General features: G+C 40.3%; 1 protein-coding gene across 2 annotated transcripts in view; it reads left to right on the top strand.

Moving 5' to 3' along the window:
- Window positions 1-21048, top strand: part of prdm1c (PR domain containing 1c, with ZNF domain) — a 66491-nt gene that overhangs the window by 30665 nt on the left and 14778 nt on the right. For both annotated transcript variants that reach the window (XR_009804039.1, XM_061885867.1), the window contains exons 3-4: window positions 5172-5291; window positions 9565-9817. Coding sequence is in view for 1 of the 2 variants with exons in the window: in XM_061885867.1 (XP_061741851.1) it covers window positions 5172-5291; window positions 9565-9817 (373 nt within the window). In the remaining variant the exon portion in view is untranslated. The remainder of the gene's footprint in view (window positions 1-5171; window positions 5292-9564; window positions 9818-21048) is intronic.

The following is a 21048-nucleotide window of genomic DNA, read 5'->3' as shown; positions in this document are numbered from 1 at the left end:
TCAAAAGACTTTGAAATAAGATTTAAATTTGATTTTACAGATTTTCTAGATTTGCCAGAATATTTTTTTTTAATTTTAATCATAATAAGTTTGAAAAAATATTTCACAAATATTCTTCGTCAAAAAAACAGAAGCTATAATGAAGAATTAAATTAAATTAAAATGTATTTATTATTCTTTACAATAAAAAAAATATTCTACTTGAACATTGATTTAAATTAGCACGAAAGAAGAGGAAGGAATTTAAAAAGTAAAAAGGTATATGTGTTTAAAAATCCTAAAACCATTTTTAAGGTTGTATTTTTTCTCTAAAATTGTCTTTCTGAAAGTTAGAAGAAGCAAAGTAAAAAAATAAATAAATTTATTTAACCTTCCTCTTGTGTTAGCTTTCTGTTACCATCTCTTATGTTAACGGGTCGGTTTTGACCCATGTTTTAAATCAGCTGTAAAATACACTAAAAACAATTATCTATCATCTAATTTGTTTCTCATCTCTTGGTTACCTCGTTAGGCTTCCTTATCCTTGAAAATATTGGTTTTAATATTTTTGGTTTGGGCCATTGGGCCTTATTTTGTCAGTATACCCCTCGATTTCAATTTTTAAAAATGGTAAAACGAACCTCAAGAGAATCATATAAATCAAAAAAGGTTGTTGTGTTACCTAACTATTACTAAGGGGTATTAGAACACATCTCTTAAATAAATGTGTTTTGTTTATTTTTTCATTTTAAGAATTTTAACTATAGTAACATCTATGGTGTTACGGGTCAATTTCGACCCATATATATTTACTTCAAGAAAAAGGCTAAAAAGTATTTTTTGCAGCAACAGAAATCCAACATCAAACAAACAACCAATAAAGCAATTGAAACCAAGAGAAATAGATTACTAGTTCCAAAACTAATAAAAAAACAAAATCCGAGTGGCAAAAAGTGACACTTTTAGTGTCCGTCTTTTGTTTGTTTTTGTACAGGATAACCAGGTAAAATGAGAATCCACTAAAGCTCACATGATTGGGAGAGGAGCTGGCTGTCAGTGTGTTCAGTTTTGGCTCTTATCATTGCTTTATCATCTTATTTTTATAACTGGGTCGAAACCGACCCTAACAACACCAAGGGCATAATTTCTACCAGAGCATTTTATAATTTAGTGAAAAAAATTAAAATGTTTTATTTTGTTGACAAAGAGGTTCCTGACAAAGTAAAAAAGCTTTGATGCAAAAAAATAAATGTATGTGGTGTTTTTATGCATTTAAAAACTAAAACGGGTCGGTGCCGACTCTAACACAAGACGAAGGTTAAACAAGTGAAGACCAAGTCTTTAAAAACATTTTCTTGGATTTTCAAATTTCTATTTGAATTTTGTCCCTCTTAGAATTAAAAATGTCGAGCATAGCGAGACCAGCATGCTAGTAAATAAATACAATTTAAAAAAATAGAGGCGGCTCACTGGTAAGTGCTGCTATTTGAGAAGAAGAAGTGCGCTTCTTCTACGGGGGAAAATGAAGTCGGTGGCTACTTACCGTAGTTGCGAGACCTGTTGTGGCTCATTATTGGTCCATACGTCAGCTTTTGAGAAAATTTGAGGTTTTTAGCTGCACCTTATAGTGCGGAAAATACACTATATTCTCACTAAAACAAGTGCACTTTTTATGGTAGAGAAAAAAGAGAATTTTTTGCTCAAATTGTGTTGAAAAATATTTTAAAATGAAGTAAATGCTAGTGCCATTATTTTTCACATAATGATATGCGCTCGACGTCACGCTTGAAGTAAGAAATGATTACTTTAAAAAAAGGACTTTTATACTTGTGAGTGTTGATGACACAGCTTTGCAAAAGTTGATATTCCAGTTTCAAGCATGTTTTACACAATATAGGTCATCAAATCTCAGCAACAAGCTGTAATATCTTACTGAGATCATTTAGGACCAAAACTGTGACGCTTTGCTGGCATCGTGGTGCGTGTTTGCGTTCTCGTGGGTGCAGCGGAGATGGAACACAGCATTAAGGTAGGAATGATCATTTAATTACGCACTATAAAACAGACTAGGAACAAAAATATTTGCACAAAGGCACTAATACAGAAAAAAAACAGAAAGCGCTAGCATGGAAGCTAGGGACATAAACAGGGCAGGAATAGCGTGGAAGCTAACAAGTGTCAAAAGAAGGTTACCACAATGCGGGAAGAGCGACGTCATCTGTTGCATTGAAGCAAATAAGAGTCCGAGAACAAATGGCGAAAAAAGGAAGTCTTAAATAAGGAGATAATCACAAATCAGGAGCACGACGACAAACAAGAGACAAGTGACACTAATGAGTTACTATGACAACAGGAAAAAAACCAGGAAGTGCCACCAGGAACTAAGGACGTCAAATACAAAAACAGGGTGATAACAAAACCCGAACATGTTAGATCCAAGTCGTGGATTATGCAAAAAACCCTTAAAACAAGTAAAACACTCTAACATAAAATCTGCTTAGTAAGAAGAATTATCTTATCAGACAGAAAATAAGCAAATATCACCTTTAGCTCAGATATTTAATATTACTTAGATTTCAGTTTTTGCAGTGAACTTGGGAAAAATAAAGAAAACCTTTTGTTTTAATAGAAATAAATGATTTTAATTCATCCGTCGCTCGCTACCCAACTTTATAGTTTGAGTGTAATTTCAGCCCACGAAGCCTCAACAGCTAATACTTAAAGAACTACTGAATGAAAGCCACTACTACCGACCACGCAGTCTGATGGTTTATATATCAATGATGAAATATTAACATTGCAACACATGCCAATACGGCTTTTTTAGTTAACTAAATTGCAATTTTAAATTTCCAGCGGAGTTTCTTGTTGAAAACGTCGCCGAATGATGACGTGTACGCGTGACGTCACGGACTGTTAGGAAATATTAGCGCAGCACCACTAGCGGCTAAAAGTCGTCTCTTTTCATCACGCAATTAAACAGTATTCTGGACATCTGTGTCGCTGAATATTTTGCAATTTGTTCAAATAATGGAGATGTTTAAGTAGAAAGATGGAGTTGGGAAGCTTTAGCCTTTAGCCACAAAAACACACGGTGATTCCTTGTTTAAAATTCCCGGAGGTGAAGCTTTACTATGGATCAGAGCGGTCAAGCGAACATGGATCACGACTACATGTCAACCGGCAGTTTTCGGTGAGAAAATTGTGGTAAAAAGTCGCCTCTTACCGGAGATCAGCTGAGCTTGCGCCGTCCATGCAGCTGCCGTGACTTCCCTCAGAGACTGGCCTCAAGACACCCGTGGACACACCCCTCCGACTATCAGGTACTATTTAACTCACTAAAACACTAGCAACACAATAGAAAGATAAGGGATTTCCCAGAATTATCCTAGTAAATGTGTCTAAAAACATCTGAATCCGTCCCTTTTTTTTTTTTTATCTTTATTTATTTATTCTTTCTTGTCCTTCGCTATCAATATAATCATCCATGAATCTTTCATCCTGGGGAAATTATCGTTTTCTCGGTCCGAATAGCTCTTGATGCTGGAGGCTCCCATTATAAACAATGTGAGGACTTGAGGAGCCCTCATCCTTGTGGTGTCATCGTCTGCGACTTCCGGTACAGGCAAGGCTTTTTTATCAGCACCAAAAGTTGCAAACTTTATCGTCGATGTTCTCTACTAAATCCTTTCAGCAGAAATCCAATCCAATCCAATCCACTTTATTTATATAGCACATTTAAACAACAATAACGTTTCCAAAGTGCTGCACAGCCATGTTAAAAACAATATTATGCTCCACCAATGACTGAAAACAAACAAAAAATGAATAAAAATAACAATATAAAAACAAATATGATTAAAAACTATTTTAAAGGGTAAAATCAATTAAAACAGTAAAATAAAAAATACAAAAAATAAAAAATAAATATGGCAATATCGCAAAATGATCAAGTATGACTAGTAGAATGGACCTGCTATACCCGTTTAAATAGGAAAATCTCATTTCTGTAGGCCTTTAACTACAGTGTATTATGGTAATATTGAATCCCACGAGCACAGGGATGTTAAACTGTTTTTAATCTAGAGATGTCCGATAATATCGGCATGCACGTTGGTTGATTGCGTCACCGTGTCAAAAAATTGCGTCACAGGCCACTATTCGGCCCTGTTCTTAACTCATTCCACCGAAGGCCGAATGTGGCTTTTTTTTGCCATATTCGGCCGAATATATTCGGTTACCGATTAATCGGTGCATCCCTAGTTTGAAGGATGTCATTACTGCCAAAGGGTGTTCTACTAAGTACTAAAGATGCATGGAACTAGGGGGTGGAATCATTTTGTCAATGAGATATTAAGAAAAATGTCCTTTTTTGGTATTTTGTAAAATACAGTGTTACAATTTAAGTTGTATTTGTCTATTTGACACATCTTTATTTGATATGACTATAAACAAAATACGGAATAAATGTCCAACTTGCTAAAACACCAAAATTGTGTGGGGGTTGAATAATTTTGATCACAACAGTAGATCTAACAAAGGTCTTAACTCATTCTCTTTCTATGCCACATCAATGTGGAATGCACTCCCAACAGGTATAAAAGTAAGTGCATCTCTATATTCCTTCAAAACCGCTCTAAAACAACACCTCCAGGCAACTTCAACACTTTACTAATACCCTCCTCCATTCACATCCCATCTCCCCGGATTATAAACAACTCAAATGTACTTCTAGTGTATATACTTGTTCTTATGCTATCTGAACTCACTATGTTCTCTGCTGGCTGTACATATCCTACTAAATAAGACCTACACTGTTTCAATGTCCACATTTCTCTGTTGATGCAATTGTTGATGACTGAAGTTCTGATATCAACCAAAGCTCCTCATCCCACCCCCCGGATTGTAAATAATGTAAATAATTCAATGTACATACTATGATGATTAACTTGTGTGATGACTGTATTATGTTGATAGTATATATTTGTACCATGAATTGATTAACGTGGACCCCGACTTAAACAAGTTGAAAAACTTATTCGGGTCTTACCATTTAGTGGTCAATTGTACGGAATATGTACTGTACTGTGCAATCTACTAATAAAAGTATCAATCAATCAATCAATCAATGCTTGACTAGGCCTTCGGTTTGTAAGCTATTCTTCAATGACATGTGTTCTGTGTCGGGACAGGTGCTTGGTGTGACGAGCAAGGAGTTGATTCCAAAGGGAACCCGCTTTGGACCTCTGATAGGGGCAATGTACACCAACGAAACACTGCTGAAAGACGCCGATAGAAAGTATTTCTGGAGGGTAAGTAAGCATGTTTTGTTGCAAAACCATTGACTTCCTCTCTCTCTCTCCATCTGAGGCTTCGGCTCTCTCTGCCTCTGAGACATGAATGCGACCTCGCTGTGGGACAGGTTAGCCGTTGTGGGTTTTGCCTCCTGTGAATTTATGACTATCAGCCATCGCCAACATGACTTGCGGCTGCCTTGGGGGGTCACATGTTCACAGCTGTTTGGTTTCACTGACGCAGCGCTTTTCCTTTCTGCGCGCTCGTCTCTGCCAGTAAATACGACCGTGCAAAAGTCCTCGCTATTCCAGGGTAGCGAGGATGTGGCTTTTGAACCTGAGAACTGGTAACCTTCCGAACGAGCAGCAGCTGGAACACTTTTAATGACAGGACTCTCTCACGTGTGAACAAACTGAGAGAACAGCGTGACAAACTTGCAACTTAGACTCGCGGCAAACAAAGCGAAAACTTGTTTTAAACTACAAATAAACATACACGCTGATAGTTGTATTTCAGTGTAGCGACTGACAAGTATACAACATATTTGATAATAAATGCTCCACCAATAACGTCACAAGGACGCGTCAACATAAGCGTTACCAAATTTAAAATTGCAATTTAGTAAACTAAAAAGGCCGTATGGGCATCTGTTGCAATGTTAACATTTCATCATCCATCCATCATCTTCCGCTTATCCGAGGTCGGGTCGCGGGGGCAACAGCCTAAGCAGGGAAACCCAGACCTCCCTCTCCCCAGCCACTTCGTCCAGCTCTTCCCGGGGGATCCCGAGGCGTTCCCAGGCCAGCCGGGAGACATAGTCTTCCCAACGTGTCCTGGGTCTTCCCCGTGGCCTCCTACCGGTTGGACGTGCCCTAAACACCTACCTAGGGAGGCGTTCGGGTGGCATCCTGACCAGATGCCCGAACCACCTCATCTGGCTCCTCTCGATGTGGAGGAGCAGCGGCTTTACTTTGAGTTCCTCCCGGATGGCAGAGCTTCTCACTCTATCTCTAAGGGAGAGCCCCAAACTCATTTCGGCCGCTTGTACCCGTGATCTTATCCTTTCGGTCATGACCCAAGGTGAGGATGGGAACGTAGATCGACCGGTAAATTGAGAGCTTGCGTGGTCGGTAGTAGTGGCTTTCAGTAGGCCTTTCTCTCTGGCACTCATCGAGGGTGGACGCTCCCCTTTTCTCTCCTGCTTGCTTCTTTGTTTTGTCTTGTCTTAAACTTTCTTGTTGCCCTCTTTTTGCACCGCTCTCCAAATCTAAACATTGGAACTATTTAACTGGCCTCAACAAAATTGACAAGATCTTGGGTTTTGGGGGAACCTGCTGTGGTGACGAAGCGGTTGTTGCTGGACACACGACGAACTCTTGGGAGAGTGCCTGGCGACCCTTTTCTGTCAAGGACGTGAAGATATCCACCTATTCGGAATGATGACGACAGGACATCTGCTGATCGGAGTAAGCGTTGCTCTGGTTTGACGACAAATTGGACGTTGCTGGCAGTCTTCAAAGTACCCCAAAGCTGCCACAAACGATTGGAGGATGCGGGAAGAACTGTGGATTACATCGGACTGTCTACCCCGCAATTTTTGAGGACCAATCATAGACAATTTAGAGTGAAAAGAAAATTTTATTTCCACCCGCATAAAAAAATCATTCTAACTTGGATTGTTTCCCTGGCTTCGAGACTCTCCCGAAGGACAGTGCAGCGAAGACAGAACAAACTCCCTTCTTGTTTCTCATGGACACACACCTGTTGTTGTTGACTTTGGACTAGCGACCGCAATACATCAAGGCCGCGGAACAGAGACACACTACGGGCTTACACACATCTACAAAAATATACGCCACACATACCCCCCCCCCCCCCAAACCAACGCCCTCGATGCAAATCCCATAGGGGTGATGATGAATGGATGGTCAGTGCCTGAGAGCTGCGGCTTACCACCATGACCTTGAACTACCTTCCCTCTATTGCTAGATATCTCGAGAGGCATATGTGCTTTGCTATGGAGTTTTTTTCCCACTCCAGACTGGGCCCCCTTAGTATTTTTTTACTCACCCTTCCCCAGCGTTGACCTTTTTCCCATCTTTTACGGGGGCGCCTTATGGCGACCCATCAGCGTTCTTGTTTTGTAACCCTGTACACCACGGGTGTCAAACTCTGGCCCGCGGGCCAAATGTGGCCCACCGTGTAATGTAATTTGGCCCTTGAGGCAATATCAAATTAACATTAGAGCTGGCCCGCCGCTGTAACACCACATTCACCGCTAATACTCAAACTTGTCAACCCTCCCAATTTTCCCGGGAGACTCCCGAAGTTCAGTGACCCTCCCGAATTTCTCCCGATTTCCACCAGGATAATAATATTGGGGGCGGGGCGTAATATACATAACATATGCGGCTCATACACACACACACAAGTGTATGCAAGGCATACTTGGTCAACAGCCATACAGGTCACACTGAGGGTTGCCGTATAAACAAGGTTAACACTGTTACAAATATGCGCCACACTGTGAACCCACACCAAAGAAGAATGACCAACACATTTCGGGAGAACATCCGCACCGTAACACAACATAACACAACGGGACAAATACCCAGAACCCCTTGCATCACTAACTCTTCCAGGACGCTACTATATACACCCACGCTACCACCAAACCCCGCCCCAACTCAAACCTGCCGCCCAAAAAAGCCATTAAATTTGTGTTTTTATTTGATATGCCATTGATATTTCTTTGCAAAACCCTTTCAAAGCAAAATTTTCGCAAAAAACGCTATTTTTGCCTCTTTGAGCTGTAATTTGACCCCCTTAAAATGCTTCAAAACTCACCAAACTTGGCAGACACATCAGGACTGGCAGAAATTGTGATCTAATGAAAAAAAAAAAATAATTAAAACTCAAAATTGCGCTCTAGAATTTTTTTTGAATAAAACACAGAAAAAAACTGCTTCCAGGAAGAAAACACGAACAAAACTGCTTGTAACTTCCGGTAGGAATGCCGGAAAGACATGAAACAAAAACTTCTATGTAGGTCTCACTTAGACCTACATTTAGATAATTGACATCCTTCGGCAAAAATCAACAGGAAGTTCAAAATTACCCCTTCAAAATAAAAGTTTTGTAAACAACCGTCACCTTTTTTCAAAAGTTATCTCCTCTGAGCGAGTTTGTTGTTTCGGTTTCAAACTCGCACAGGAGAGAGTTTGGACCCTTTTTAATAAAAGTATAGATCAAAGTTTTGATAAGTTCTCAGGTTTTGATTTTACGCGCCTTCAAAAAACCCCTGCGCAAATTTTCCTAAAAAATGATGTTTTTGCCTCTTTGAGCTGTAATTTGACCCACTTAAAATGCTTCAAAGTGCAAGTTAAAGCTCTGTTATGCAGACCGAAAGCCATTTATCAACAACATCCAGAATCGCCGATCTATAATTTCACCCCCTTAACATGCTTCAAAACTCACCAAATTTTACACATATATCAGGACTGGCAAAAACTGCCATCTAATAAAAAACCAAACCCCAAAAATCAAAATTGCACTTAGCGCCCCCTAGGAAAAAAAACAGACAAAACTGCATGTAACTTCTGTTAGAAATGTCGTAGAGACATGGAATAGAAAACTTCTATGTAGGTCTGACTAAGATCGGGACTCGGGACACGGCGGCAACAGCCAAAGGCGGACCCGACCAACGCTGCTTGCAGCTTTAATTATTATTTGAAACTGTATTTTGTATGTCACTATAAAGTTAAATAAGCCTTGCTTGGTCAATATTCAATGCAAAACTTATTTGGGTCCCTATTAAAAGGGTTAATTTGTTCAACCTCGGCCCACGGCTTTGTTCAGTTTTAAATTTTGGCCCGCTCTGTATTTGAGTTTGACACCCCTGCTGTACACTGTTTGTTTGTCTAATCCTGAACAGGTTTGTGCAAGAAAACAAAGTTTTGTTGTACTTGTGCAATGACAATAAAGACCTATCCTATCCTATGCAAGGGATTAAATGAGTACATTTGAGGAAAAACTAAAATATTGAGAAATGATGATTTATTCACAGGAGGTTGTGATACAGTGAGTCAGGGTGTATACAGAACACCTTAAATTTACCTCCTGTGCTACTTTTTGCCATAAAGACCAGCGGCGCCTATCTCAGAGAGATTATATCGCATTTACCATAAAAGCTTCAGGCGGCCCGTGACTTCATAGTTTCGGGTTCAGAGCGCGTCATAAAGCTGATTAGTCATCAACCGCTGAACACATGTGTGATTGCGTCCCGCTCAGGTCTTCTGCGAGGGCACCTTGCACCACATCCTGGATGGTTTGAATGAGGAGCAGAGCAACTGGATGCGATACGTGAACCCGGCCTGCAACGTAGAGGAGCAGAACCTGGTGGCGTGCCAGAGTGGTCTGGACATCTACTTCTACACTATCAGGCCCCTTCAGGCTGGCCAGGAGCTGCTGGTGTGGTACTGCTCGGAATTGGCCCAACGCTGTAACTACCCTCCCCTCGGACAGCTCGCGATGGACTGCGCAGGTCAGTTGATATCAGGAAATATTCAATCAGGTATTTGGGGAAAAAAGTAGAGACCAGACCTTTAAAGGTCTACTGAAATGAGATGTTCTTATTTAAACGGGGATAGCAGGTCCATTCTATGTGTCATACTTGATCATTTCGCGATATTGCCATATTTTTGCTGAAAGGATCTAGTAGAGGACATCGACGATAAAGTTCACAACTTTTGGTGCTGATAAAAAAGCCTTGCCTGTACCGGAAGTAGCCGACGATGTGCGTGTGACGTCACGGGTTGTGGAGCTCCTTACATCTGAACATTGTTTACAATCATGGCCACCAGCAGCGAGAGCGATCCGGACCGAGAAAGCGACGATTTCCCCATTAATTTGAGCGAGGATGAAATATTCGTGGATGAGGAAAGTGAGAGTGAAGGATTAGAGGAAAAAAAAAAAACAAAGGACTAGAGTGCAGTGGAATCGATTTCAGATAGGGAAGATGCTGTGAGAGGCGCTGTGGCAGACGTAGGGGTGGCAGGACCACTCGGCCAGGCCCAACTGCTACAAGGAATAAAGCCACACCGCTTTGAACCCGACGCTGACGGTGACGGTCAGTAGGACGCTGCTGATATTGAACATCGACGATAAAGTTTGCAACTTTTGGTCGCTAATAAAAAAGTCTTGCCTGTACCGGAAGTAGCAGACGATGTGCGCGTGACGTCACCGGTTGTGGAGCTCCTGACGTCCTCACATTGTTTATAATGTGAGCCACCAGCGGTAAGAGCAATTCGGACCGAGAAAGCGGCGATTTCCCCATTAATTTGAGCGAGGATGAAAGATTTGTGGATGAGGAAAGTTAGAGTGAAGCACTAGAAAAAAGAAGAAAAGGCGACGGCTCCAGGCGGCGGCAGTGGGAGCGATTCAGATGTTATTAAACACATTTACTAGGATAATTCTGGAAAATCCCTTATCTGCTCATTGTTTTAATAGTATTTTAGTGAAATTATAAAGTCAGTCGGATGGCTGCGGTGAACGCCAGTGTCTCTGAGAGAAGCCGAGGAGCCAAGATCACAGCTGCCTTTTTGAGCTGCAGGATGAGGTCTTGTAATCCACTCAAGTCTCCGGTAAGAGCCGACTTAATATCACAATTTTCCCATCCAAAAAATTGCTGATTGACGTAGAGAAACATGTTCGCTTGACCGCTCTGTGTTAAAGCTTCGCAACAAACAAAGAAACACCAGCTGTGTTTGGGTTGCTAAAGGCAGCTGCAATCCACCGCTTTCCACTAACAGCATTCTTCTTTGACGTCTCCATTATTAATTGAACAAATTGCAAAAGATTCAGCAACACAGATGTCCAAATTGCTGTGTAATTGCGTGATGAAAAGTGGTGCTGGGCTAAAATGTCCCTTCCAACCAATAACCTCACAAACACGCGTTATCATTCCGCGATGTTTTCAACAGGGAACTCCGCTGGAAATTTAAAATTGCAATTTAGTAAACTAAAAATGCCGTATTGGCATGTGTTGCAATGTTAATATTTCATCATTGATGTATAAACTATCAGACTGTGTGGTTGTTAGTAGTGGCTTTCAGTAGGCCTTTAAAAATGCACGCATTTAGTTGTGTTGAAAAATATGATCTGGTTCGGTTGGTAGAGTGGCCGTGCCAGCAACTTAAAGGGTTGCAGGTTCGATTCCTGTTTCCACCATCCTAGTGACTGCCGTTGTGTCCTTGGGCAAGACACTTTACCCACCTGCTCCCAGTACCACCCACACTGGTTTAAATGTAACTTAGATATTGGGTTTCACTATGTAAAAGCGCTTTGAGTCACTAGAGAAAAGTGCTATATAAATATAATTCACTTCACTTCTCACAGAAATACATTTTAAAATATTTGGCTTTCATGGCTCCCACAGCCAAAAAGGTTCCGGACCCCTGAACTATAATATACAGTGCAGGCCAAAAGTTTGGACACACTTCCTCATTCAATGCGTTTTCTATATTTTCCCACTGCAAAAAGTCAGTGTTCTAAAACAAGAAAAAAAAATACAAAAATTATGGGTATTTTACTTGAACTAAGCAACATTATCTGCCAATAGAACAAGAAAATTTGGCTTTTCCAAAACAAATAAAATAAGCTAACCTCAATGAACCCAAAAATACCTTAAAATAAGTATATTTTCACTAATAACAAGTGCACTTTTCTTGGTGGAAAAAATAAGAGACCTTTTTGCTCAATATGCTGAAAACATTGTTAAAATTACATTTTTTGAAACCAGCAAACTTATACTAAAAACTAGTATATTGTTCTTAATGGCAAGGCAACAAGTCAACAGCTTGTTACTCTCGGGATTTACACTGCAAAAAATGAACTCTAAGTAAGATTAAATATCTCATATAAGGCTGATATTTGCTTATTTTCTGTCTGATAAGATCATTCTTCTCACTTGAGCAGATTTTATGTTATTTTTTTTACTTGTTTTAAGGGTTTTGGTCCTTGATGATCTCAGTAAGATATTACAGCTTGTTGCTGAGATTTGATGACCTATATCAGGGGTGTCAAACTCAAATACAGAGTGGGCCAAAATTTAAAACTGAACAAAGCCGCGGGCCAAGGTTGAACCAATTAACCTTTTAATAGGGACCCAAACAAGTTTTGCATATATAAGCAAGGCTTATATAACGTTATAGTGACACGCAAAATAGAGTTCCAAACTGTAATAATAAAAAATTATCAATGGCATATCAAATGAAATGTGGTAGCATGGGTGTAGATTGAAGCGTCCTGGAAGAGTTTGTGCTGCAAAGGGTTCTGGGTATTTCTTTTGTTGTGTTTGTGTTCTGTTACGGTGCGGATGTTCTCCCAAAATGTGTTTGTCATTCTTGTTTGGTGTGGGTTCACAGTGTGGCGCATATTTGTAACGGTGTTAAAGTTGTTTGTACGGCCACCCTCAGCGTGACCTGTATGGCTGTTGACCAAGTATGCGTGGCATTCACTTATGTGTGTTAAAGCCGCATGTAAAGGTAGTGCCTTCAAGACACACCCCCAATATTGTTGTCCGGGTGAACTTTAACTCCTCCCACTGGATCTTTCCTGGTTACTGATCAAACTGACTAGGATTTAAAACCAGTCCTCTTTGATTGGGAGATACCTGTTTTGACCACCCAGCCATCCTTGGTCTTCTTAAAAGGAGATTTCGGGCCCCAATGAAATGTTTAATTGAGAACCTGCCACAGTAAACTATGATATAAAAGCGAACCCAGTCCCTTTTGATTGGGAGCGAGCTGTTTAACCATTTTGGGGAGCGGCACTGAACTACGGGAGTCTCCCGGGAAAACCGTGAGGGTTGGCAAGTAGGTGAATGCGGTGTTACAGAGGCACTGCCGCTGAATAATACCAGCTGGCAAGCTCTAATCTTAATTTGATATTACCTCAAGGGCCAAATGAAATTACACGGCGGGCCAGAGTTTGACACCCATGACCTATATTGAGTAAAACACGCTTGAAACTGATGCAAAAGTAATAATTTATTTCTTCAAGCATGAAAAAAAAAATCATGATGCCGCTTATCATTATGTCAACATAATGGCACTAGCATTTACTTAATTTAAGAATATTTTTCAACATATTCAACATATTGTGGATGCGTGTTGTGTCACCCCAGGATGCACGAGGACCAAAACAGGCAGGAATTGCAGGTGGGAGCTTGGTTTAAAACAAAAAAATAAAGTAACACTGATACAAAACCGCCAAAAGAAAAGGCGTGCCGAACGCACGAGAAGCTAACGCTAATTAGCATGCAGTCCAAGAGTTCAAAAATAGCGTGCCGAGTGCAAGAAAAGCTAGGGAGCTACTTAGCAAAGATACAAAGACATAGATAAACCAACGTGATTGTTGCATGGAGCAAACGGATCGTGACGGAACTGAGGTCGAAGGCAGGCTTAAATACTAAAGCAATAATCAAAACACTGGTGTGCGTCAAAAACAAGAGCAGGTGGAACAAATGTGAAACCATGGCAACAAGACAAAACCAGGAAGAGCCAAACCAGGGATCAGAAGAGTCCAAAAACAAACAGGAAACACAAAAGGACAAAAAAAAATCAAAACAATATATGATCCGGGCGGCGTATTATAACAAAAAAAGGTCTTTTTTTTTTTTTTCTACCAAGAAAAGTGCACATGTTTTTAGTGAGAATATACTTATTTTAAGGTATTTTTGGGTTCATTGAGTTTAGCTATTTTTACTTGTTTTGGAAAGTCTTGACATGCCGAATTTTCTTGTTCTATTGGCAGATAATTTTGCTTAGTTCAAATAAAATGCTTGTTACTTAGATCATTTAGAACCAAAACACTTAAAACAAGTAAAAGACTAACATAAAATCTCATTAGAGAAGAAGAATTATCTTATTAAACAGAAAATAAGCAAATATCACCCTTATTTGTGTCATGTCTGTTGATCATGTTTTTGTTTGGCCATGTGCTGTTTGTTTTTTGGACACTCAGTTCCTGCTTTTTCACTCGTTTTGTCACCATAGCAACCATTAGTTTAACCTGTGTCACATTTGGAGTCCAGACCTCTTTTCACTAATCATGTCTACTATTTAAACCGAAAGTTGCCTGGAAGTCGGCTGGCGACTTTCTGTCAAAACGTGGACTTTGGGGTTTGTTTTTCCGGGAAGCAAAGGAAAGTTGGAGCGGGCAAGGCTTGAACGTAATGACATCTTTATTATATATATATATACATCTTATTTTAACACTAATACAAGGAATATTTTAACACTAGTACAAGGAATAAACAGAAGGCGCGCACAAGGGCAGAGGTACAAAACTTGGCTATGAAAACAAAAACTAGCACAAGGGCAGAACTATGGAAAAAAAAGACACTAACTGTGGCATTAATAAACAAAAATTACGTGACTCGGCAAGAAGCAAAACTATGGATCGTCATGAGTGACAAGAGGTAGCATGGCATGAAGTGACGAGAGATAAAGTCACCAGCTGACTTCCTGGCAACTTTCGGTTTAAATAATAGACATGGTTAGTGAAAACAGGTGCGGACTTCGAATGCGACACAGGTGAAACTAATGGTTGCTATGGTGACAAAACAAGAGTGAAAAAGCAGGAACTGAGTGTCTTAAAGACAAACAGCACATGGCCAAACAAAAACATGATCAACAGACATGACAATTTGAGATATTTCATCTTCCTTAGATTTCAGTCTTTGCAGTGCATGACTATTTACATTGTAGATTGTCACTGAAGGCATCAGAACTACGAATGAACACATGTGGAGTTATGTACTAAACCTCCAAAAAAGTTTTAAATTCTAGTTTCTTCAAAATAGCCACCACTTTTGCTCTGATTACTGCTTTGCACACTCTTGGCATTCTCTCCATGAGCTTCAAGAGGTAGTCACCTGAAATGGTTTCCACTTCCCAGGTGTGCCTTATCAGGGTTGATAAGTGGAATTTCTGGCTTCATCATCAGTTGTGTTGCGAATGACAAGGTGTGTCCAAATGTTTGGCCTGTACTGTATGTGTTTTTAAAAAGCATCACATACCAACAACTACTATCTATCAATCCATGTTTGTACTGCTTATCCTGTTCAGAGTCACAAGGTAGAGCTTGTTAAAGCAACCGCTTTTCACAAACATCTGCATGAACCACTGAAAATGGAATGTTGTGTAAAAAAATATATATATATGAGCACCAATAACGCGAATGTGATCCATTTTTACAGTTTTGTTATTCTTTGAAATATGTGAAGTGAATTATATTCATATACCGCTTTTCTCTAGTAACTCAAAGCGCTTTACATAGTGAAACCCAATATCTAAGTCACATTTAAACCAGTGTGGGTGGCACTGGGAGCAGGTGGGTAAAGTGTCTTGCCCAAGGACACAACGGCAGTGACTAGCATGGCGGAAGCGGGAATCGAACCTGCAACCCTCAAGTTGCTGGCACGGCCAGTCTACCAACCGAGCTATGCCGTCCGCTTCTAAACGCCAACAACGTATGAACAATTTATCATGTGTATGCAAAGCAGTGTTTTTCAACCTTTTCATTGAAAAAATCCCAAGGCACACCATCAACAGAAAACATTAAAAAATTAAACTCAGCACCCGATATTGACAGTAAAAAGTCGTTCTCGCAATTTTGGGATAAAAATTCAAACCATAACCAACCATGCATCACTATAGCTCGTCTCAAAGTAGGTGTACTGACTTATTTTGAGTATTTTCCTGTGTGTAGCGTTTTAGTTCCCGTCTGGCACTCGTATTTAGTTGTTGATTGTCATGTCATGTAGAGACGTGCTTTGTGGACGCCGTCTGCTCCGCGCGCCGCAAGTCTTTGCTGTCGTCCAGCATTCTGTTTGTTGACTTTACAGCCAGTTTTGCATAGCCATCCCTAAGCTTCAATGCCTTTTGTTTATTTTTGGTTTAAGCTTTAGATACCTTTTTACCTGCACCCTGCCTCCCGCTGTCATCTGCATATTGTGATCGTGACAAATCCTGCTCCTGGCGTCTACATAGCCATTAGCTACTTACTGCCACGAACTGATATGGAAGTTGACAGCACGTACAATATTTACTGGTTTGCAAAGAATATTTTTAACCCAATTAGGTGAAATTACATAATTTCCCACGGTGCACTAGTTGAAAAACACTGATGTAAAGAACACAAGATTGGCAAAGTGACCTAATTTTCAAAAATGACTGAGAGGTTGGACTCCGCCAAGGCTGTCTTTTGTCACCGATTCTGTTCATAACTTTTATGGACAGAATTTCTAGGCGCAGTCAAGGCGTTGAGGGGTTCTGGTTTGGTGACCGCAGGCTTAGGTCTCTGCTTTTTGCAGATGATGTGGTCCTGATGGCTTCATCTGACCGGGATCTTCAGCTCTCGCTGGATCGGTTCGCAGCCGAGTGTGAAGCGACCGGAATGAGAATCAGCACCTCCAAGTCCGAGTCCATGGTTCTCGCCCGGAAAAGGGTGGAGTGCCATCTCCGGGTTGGGGAGGAGACCCTGCCCCAAGTGGAGGAGTTCAAGTACCTAGGAGTCTTGTTCACGAGTGGGGGAAGAGTGGATTGTGAGATCGACAGGCGGATCGGTACGGCGTCTTCAGTAATGCGGACGTTGTACCGATCCGTTGTGGTGAAGAAGGAGCTGAGCCGGAAGGCAAAGCTCTCAATTTACCGGTCGATCTACGTTCCCATCCTCACCTATGGTCATGAGCTTTGGGTCATGACCGAAAGGATAAGATCACGGGTACAAGCGGCCAAAATGAGTTTGGGTCTCTCCCTTAGAGATAGGGTGAGAAGCTCTGCCATCCGGGAGGAACTCAAAGTAAAGCCGCTGCTCCTTCACATGGAGAGGAGCCAGATGAGGTGGTTCGGGCATCTGGTCAGGATGCCACCCGAACGCCTCCCGAGGGAGGTGTTTAGGGCACGTCCAACCGGTAGGAGGCCACGGGGAAGACCCAGGAAACGTTGGGAAGACTATGTCTCCCGGCTGGCCTGGGAACGCCTCGGGATCCCCCGGGAAGAGCTAGACGAAGTGGCTGGGGAGAGGGAAGTCTGGGTTTCCCTGCTTAGGCTGTTGCCCCCGCGACCCGACCTCGGATAAGCGGAAGATGATGGATGGATGATGGATGGAGTTGGCAGTGTGTGTATATTATATCATCTAGTGCAGGCCTGGGCAATTATTTGGACTCGGGGGCCAAATTTACAGAAAAAAAAATGTGTTTGGGGGCCGGTATGTCTATTTTTCAGAACACTCATACAAAACCTGACAATAATGTCTGATTGAATGCTAAAATTGTTATGACAGACGTAATGGAATTTGACATTATTCTATGAACAATAAAACACTGAATATTGACAACGTATGAAAGTCACAAGGTTTGGGAGACCGGTAGTTTTTAAAGGCGGTATAGCACTGAATATGATTCATTTGTATAACGGTACAATACTAATACCAAGAACCCGAACAACCTAAGTATATACTGTATGTTGCTACTTAAAGGATTTTTTTTTCTACATTTAAAACACCTCCCTGTGGTCCACATAACATGTAATGGTTATTCTCTGGTGAACAATTTGCATTTAAGTTTTAAAGACCTATTTTCGAGTCACGTTTTTTGGTCTCTTTTAAAACAGCTTGCTTTGAGAGGCTGAGTTGTTAGATGTACAAAACCCGTTTCCATATGAGTTGGGAAATTGTGTTAGATGTAAATATAAACAGAATACAATGATTTGCAAATCATTTTCAACCCATATTCAGTTGAATATGCTACAAAGACAACATATTTGATGTTAAAACTGATAAACATTTTTTAGGGCAAATAATCATTAACTTTAGAATTTGATGCCAGCAACACGTGACAAAATGGGGGAAAGGTGGCAATAGATACTGATAAAGTTGAGGAAGTTTCATCAAACACTTGTTTGGAACATCCCACAGGTGTGCAGGCTAATTGGGAACAGGTGGGTGCCATGATTGGGTATAAAAGCAGCTTCCATGAAATGCTAAGTAATTCACAAACAAAGATGGGGCGAGGGTCACCAATTTGTAAGCAAATTGTCGAACAGTTTTAGAATAACATTTCTCAACGAGCTATTGCAAGGAAGGAATTTAGGGATTTTACCATCTACGGTCCGTGAAATTATCAAAAGGTTCAGAAAATCTGGAGAGATCACTGCACGTAAGCGATGATAATACGGACCTTTGATCCCTCAGGCGGTACTGCGTTAAAAACCGGCATCATTGTGTAAAGGATATCACCACATGGGCTCAGGAACTCTTCATAAAACCCATGTCAGTAACTAAAGTTAGTCGCTACATCTGTAAGGGCAAGTTAAAACTCTACTATGCAAAGCGAAAGCCATTTATCAACAACACCAAGGAAAACCGCCGGCTTCGTTGGGCTCATCTAAGATGGACTGATGCAAAGTGGTAAAGTGTTCTGTGGTCTGACAAGTCCACATTTCAAATGATATTTGGGAATTGTGCACGTGGTGATCTCCGGAACAAAGACGAAAATAACCATCCGGATTGTTATAGGCGCAAAGTTCAAAAGCCAGCATCTGTGATAGTACGGGGGTGTATTAGTGCCCAAGGCATGGGTAACTTACACATCTGTGAAGGCACCATTAATGCTGAACGATCCATACAGGTTTTGGAGCAACATACGTTGTCATCCAAGCAACGTTATCATGGACGCCCCTGCTTATTTCAGCAAAACAATGCCAAGCCACGTGTTACAACAGCGTGGCTTCGTAGTAAAAGAGTGTGGGTATTTCCTGGCCCGCCTGCAGTCCAGATATGTCTCCAATCGAAAATGTGTGGCGCATTTTGAAGCGTAAAATACGACAGCGGAGACCCTGGACTGTTGAACGACTAAAGCTCTCCATAAAACAAGAAAGAATTCCACTTTCAAAGCTTCAACAATTAGTTTCCTCTGTTCCCAAACTTTTATTGAGTGTTAAAAGAAAATATGATGTAACACATTGGTGAACATGCCCTTTCCCAACTACTTTAGCACGTGTTGCAGCCATGAAATTCTAAGTTAATTATTATTTGCAAAGACATTTTTTTTTTTATGAGTTTGAACATCAAATATCTTGTCTTTGTAGTGCATTCAATTGAATATGGGTTGAAAAGGATTTGCAAATAATAATATTCCGTTTATATTTACATCTAACACAATTTCCCAACTCATATGGAAACGGGGTTTGTATATTGACAATAAAAGACGTTGCTATTCGATATCATGTAAATAGCGAAGCTTCGAGTTGTAAACAATTTGAGACTTAAGGCTATAAGGTAATCTACAAGGTAAATTGCGAATTTAACCCTTGTGTGGTGTTTCGGTCTGTGGGACCCGTTTTCATTTCTTATTAAAAGAAAAATGATACAATTCATTAATTTTTCAAACTGAGACTCGCTGACTTTGGCTCATTTTCTGTGAAGAACATATATCAGAATACATATTTAATGACCACACACCATACACCCCCCTACACACACATTTCTATAACATATAAGATGTCCGGGTCTAATAGAAGTGTGGAAATTGATGTTCTGTGTACCACACACACACACACACACACACACACACACACCAGGCCTGGACAGGAGGAGGACAGAGTGTAGGTACACAGACATCAGAGGGTCAAATGTGCGAGAAAATGAGAGCAGACAGCGTTGACAAACAATCTTGCAACCTTGTGTGGGAACCACAGGTGCAGAAAAACAAAAGAATAATCCCTGTGGGATGCAGAAAAACATTCACATTGTTACTCAGCCAGCGTTTGTGGGTCTGATGAACCCGTTGCATTTTCGCAATCAAACACTTTTATTTTAAAATACTGAACCGATGTTTATTGGGATAAGGCAGGTGCATATTATCAGACATCTCTAGTATATAATAATTTAAATGGCATGATCAGGTAATATTAAAGTTGAAAATTGAAAGAACGAATGCATTTAGTAAAGAAATAAAAAAATATATATATTTTATTGAAACCCATTTTTTCCAGGCTTTCGCGGGCCATTTAAAATGACGTGGCGGGCAAGAACTGGCCCCCGGAACTTGAGTTTGACACATGTGATCTAGGACCGTGGTTCTGAACCTTTTTTCAGTGATGTACCCCCTGTGAGCATTTTTTTTTTTTTTAATTCAAGTACCCCCTAATCAGAGCAAAGCATTTTTGGTTGAAAAAAAGAGATAAAGAAGTAAAATACAGCACTATGTCATCAGTTTCTGATTTATTAAATTGTATAACAGTGCAAAATATTGCTCATTTGTAGTGGTCTTTCTTGAACTATTTGGAAAAAGATTTCAAAATAACTAAAAAGTTGTTGAAAAATAAACAAGTGATTCAATTATAAACAAAGATTTCTACACATAGAAGTAATCATCAACTTAAAGTGCCCTCTTTGGGGATTGTAATAGAGATCCATCTGGATTCATCAACTTAATTCTAAACATTTCTTCACAAAAAAGAAATCTTTAACATCAATATTTATGGAACATGTCCACAAAAAAAATCAAGCTGTCAACACTGAATATTGCATTGTTGCATTTGTTTTCACAGTTTATGAACTTACATTCATATTTTGTTGAAGTATTATTCAATAAAAGGTATTTATAAAGGATTTTTGAATTGTTGCTATTTTAAAAAAAATCTTACGTACCCCTTGGCATACTTTCAAGTACTCCCATCCATTTCCAACCGCTTATTCCCTTTCGGG

This window comes from Nerophis ophidion, linkage group LG24 (genome assembly GCF_033978795.1).
Source record: "Nerophis ophidion isolate RoL-2023_Sa linkage group LG24, RoL_Noph_v1.0, whole genome shotgun sequence".
Lineage (NCBI taxonomy): Eukaryota > Metazoa > Chordata > Actinopteri > Syngnathiformes > Syngnathidae > Nerophis > Nerophis ophidion.
The sequence above is the reverse complement of the archived record's forward strand: the minus strand, read 5'-3'. Positions and strand labels throughout refer to the sequence as shown.